The 3,201-nt window shown below is 63.2% G+C and overlaps 1 protein-coding gene across 1 annotated transcript; it reads left to right on the forward strand.

Annotated features, from left to right (window-relative positions):
- The first annotated feature begins 1,216 nt into the window (after nt 1-1,216).
- Nucleotides 1,217-2,766, forward strand: LOC117652758 (histidine-rich protein PFHRP-III-like). The gene is made up of 2 exons (XM_034397851.1): nt 1,217-1,313; nt 1,901-2,766. The coding sequence occupies exons 1-2, from the start codon at nt 1,217-1,219 to the stop codon at nt 2,764-2,766; spliced, it is 963 nt and encodes a 320-aa protein (XP_034253742.1).
- Nucleotides 2,767-3,201: the final 435 nt, after the last annotated feature.

The following is a 3,201-nucleotide window of genomic DNA, read 5'->3' on the forward strand; positions in this document are numbered from 1 at the left end:
CCGCGACACACACAGAGGACGCGCAAAAAATAATCAAGGAAAGCATGAGCAGTGGTCAGTCAGGCGTCCCAACATTAGAGGACCTTTGGAAAAAAATGTCCGAGTCCGGGGCGGTGCGGACTGCAGGGTTAATGACTGTCCACCCCTTCCATTGTGTCTCCGGGGAGACGGGCCGCGGCCAGCGCGAGCAAAGCGTGAGCTGGCGGCAGTAAAGTGGGATTTTTATTCGGCCAGCATTCGGGGGAGAAAGAGGAGCCGCCGTGGAGGCCATGTGTGGCGTGTGGTCCGGGAAGGACTTTTTTCGGGGTCCGCGTTGCCACTAAGTTGCCGCGATGTGGTCTGCCAAGAGGGTCAGCCGCCCACACCCAGTAGAACTGCCAAACAAAAAAAAAAAAAACAGCATCAAAATTTAGCAAAAAAAAAAATAAACAACATAAACAAAAGTTAACTTTTTTATTTTTGAACTTTGAAAAAATTCCACGCTGTTCTTTTTACTCTTTTTAATTTTCGGACCCGTATGACAGCCACCCCTTTGCTCTTTTATGTCACCCCGCCGTCGTTGTTTTGCAGTGGGTGCGTTCGCAATAACGAGGTTCGCTTCACCTTCGTCTCTTCGACACAGGAAGTGCTTGGCGGAGGACGTCGGCCACCTCGGCCACGCACTCGGCCTGCCTTGGCCCCGCTCTCCCTTCGACGCTCGGCTTTCGGCTCCAGGATCCCGTCGGCGGAGGTCAGGATTCCACGCGGTCACTGGAGGATGACTGAGGAAGGTCCTGGACGCCGCGCCGCCGCGTCGCCGGAACGCGGAGCGGGAAAAAACGGAGGCAGTGGCGTGACGGACCCGCCGTGAAAGGATTACCGAAATCGTTCGTTCGACTTGGGGATCCTGCATGTAACATTTTTGAAACATTCGGCGCTGATTGTAGATTTTAGTTTAGAACTGAGACCGCTGCCGGCACTGCATCGCGTCTCCGACAAACAGAGCAGGCCGTGTCCGATACCGGTCAATGCCACCCCGCCGGCCGCGTCCTGTCGAAACCTCTCCCGCCCCCTCCAGGCCGCCCCCGCCGCCCCCACCAGCCCCGCGGTATAAGAGCGCGGGGGTCGTTGGAGGGGCGTCATTCTTCGTCACTCCGTCGACATGCTGTGGTTGTGCGCGCTGTCCGCGGCGCTAGTGTCCGTTGCGGTGCCCGCCGGGGGCGCCGCCGTCGCCAACATGACGGCCGCCAAGATGGTAGCGGCCGCCGCGGTGCCCGTGGCCGCGGCCGCGACGCCGGCCATCGCCAAGGTGCAGCTGAACCCCGCCGCTCCAGGCAAGTGTACAAGACGGCGGCGCCGCAGAAGGGCGACCACACCGCCGCCGCGGCGCAGATCGGCTTCTACAAGGTGGACGCCGAGGCCGCCGGCGTGCCCACCGGGCTGCGCGGCGCCGCGCTCAAGCAGCGCCAGCCGCCGAAGGACGGCCGCAGCGCCGACCTGCGGAAGAACTCACGGCCCAGCGCCGCCTTCTACGAGGAGGACGCCGAGGAGCTGGACGAGGACGACCTGAAGGGCAAGGGCCGCGGTCGGCAAGGTTCGCGTCGACCACCCGCCGAGGAGGACGCCAGGCAGCACGGCCGCGGAGGCTACAAACCCTTCGGTGGCGGCGAGGTGGCGCCCAGGAAGCAGCAGCCGCCCAAGCCGCAGCACGAAGACGACCACGACGAGGAGAGCGCGGATTTTGGCGAGACTTCGAGCGCTGGTGATGGCGATGGAGGCGGGAGCAGCAGTGGTAGCTACAGCAGCGGCAGCAGCAGCGGCAGCGGCAGCGCTGACGACCACGACGACTATCGGGGCGCTGAGGAGGAAGGCGACCACGGCCACCACGAAGACGGCGCGGGTGCGCACGATGGCGGTGAAGCCCACGACGGCGCCGCGTACAAGGAGGACGACCACCACGACGACCACCAGCCGGAGTCCATCAACGACAAGCTGAAGAGCGTGGCCAAGCCCGACGACGACCACGTGGAGGACGCGCACCACGACGGCGGCGCCGCCGCCAAGCTGAGTGACCACGAGGAGCACGGCGCCAGCCCCAGCACCAGCGCCAGCACGGACAGCAAGAGCGCCGACTACCACCACCACCGCGGCCCCAGCCACTTCTCCAAGGGCGGTGAGAAGAAGCACAAGGCCGAGCATCACTCGGCCGTCGGCTCCAAGGGCTCCAAGGGCTACAAGAAGAAGGAGGCCCACGACAGCGCCGAGGCCGGCAAGCACGGCGAGGAGTCCCACAAGGCGCACACCCAGGCCAAGAAGGGCCACAAGAAGGCGCACCTGGACCAGGACGGCAAGTACGCCGAGAAGCACGAGTCGGAGAAGGGCAAGACGGGCGCCGAGTTCGACGACAAGGGGAAGCACAAGAAGGGCCACTCCACCAAGGGCTTCCGCACCGTGCACCGCAAGGACGAGTTCAAGAAGGACGAGACCTTCTACGACGAGTCCGACAACCAAGGCCACCACGCCAAGAAGGGCGCCGTCGAGAAGCACCACCACGGCAAGAAGGGCGAGAAGCACGAGAAGAAGCACCTGGACGCCAAGCACGACGTGGCCAAGACCGCCAAGGAGGGCGAGAAGGGCCACGGCAAGCAGACGCACTCCAAGAAGGGCCACAAGGCCGAGGAGCGCGACGAGGCCAAGCACCAGCACGCCGCCAAGACGGCCAAGGAGTCCGGTGCCAAGTCCGCGCACAAGGCCGTGCACGCCAAGAAGGGCCACGACGACTACTAGGCCGGGCATTGGAAGCCCACGGGGCAGGCCGTCCGACTAGGCGACTTTGAAGCAATTTGACGACCTGCCACGTGAGCTTCACCACACCGTTCTTGTTTTAAAACTTTGTTGTGCTTTTTTTTTCGCGACAGCCATAGTTTCGATTCCCTTTCTTTGTTCGCCAAGATTGATAACGCTGCGATCCGTGCAAAATTCCCTCCAGTTTAAACTCTTCCACTTCGGAGTCCGTCGCCAAATCCGTGTCGGGGTGAGGGACCTGGGCGCGCCTGGGCGGCATTCGCGGCATTGTCCACCTCGAAACACGTTATCGAAGACGAATCGCGATTGCGGTATCAATCGACTCGGGGCGTCGCGCTCCACTGGCTGCCAGACCGCGGCAGCGCGGCGCTGGACCGCGAACCTCACCGCGAGGGAGGGGGGAGGGGGAGGGGCGTC

The sequence above is a fragment of the Thrips palmi genome, unplaced genomic scaffold (assembly GCF_012932325.1).
Source record: "Thrips palmi isolate BJ-2018 unplaced genomic scaffold, TpBJ-2018v1 HiC_scaffold_7, whole genome shotgun sequence".
NCBI classification, from domain to species: domain Eukaryota; kingdom Metazoa; phylum Arthropoda; class Insecta; order Thysanoptera; family Thripidae; genus Thrips; species Thrips palmi.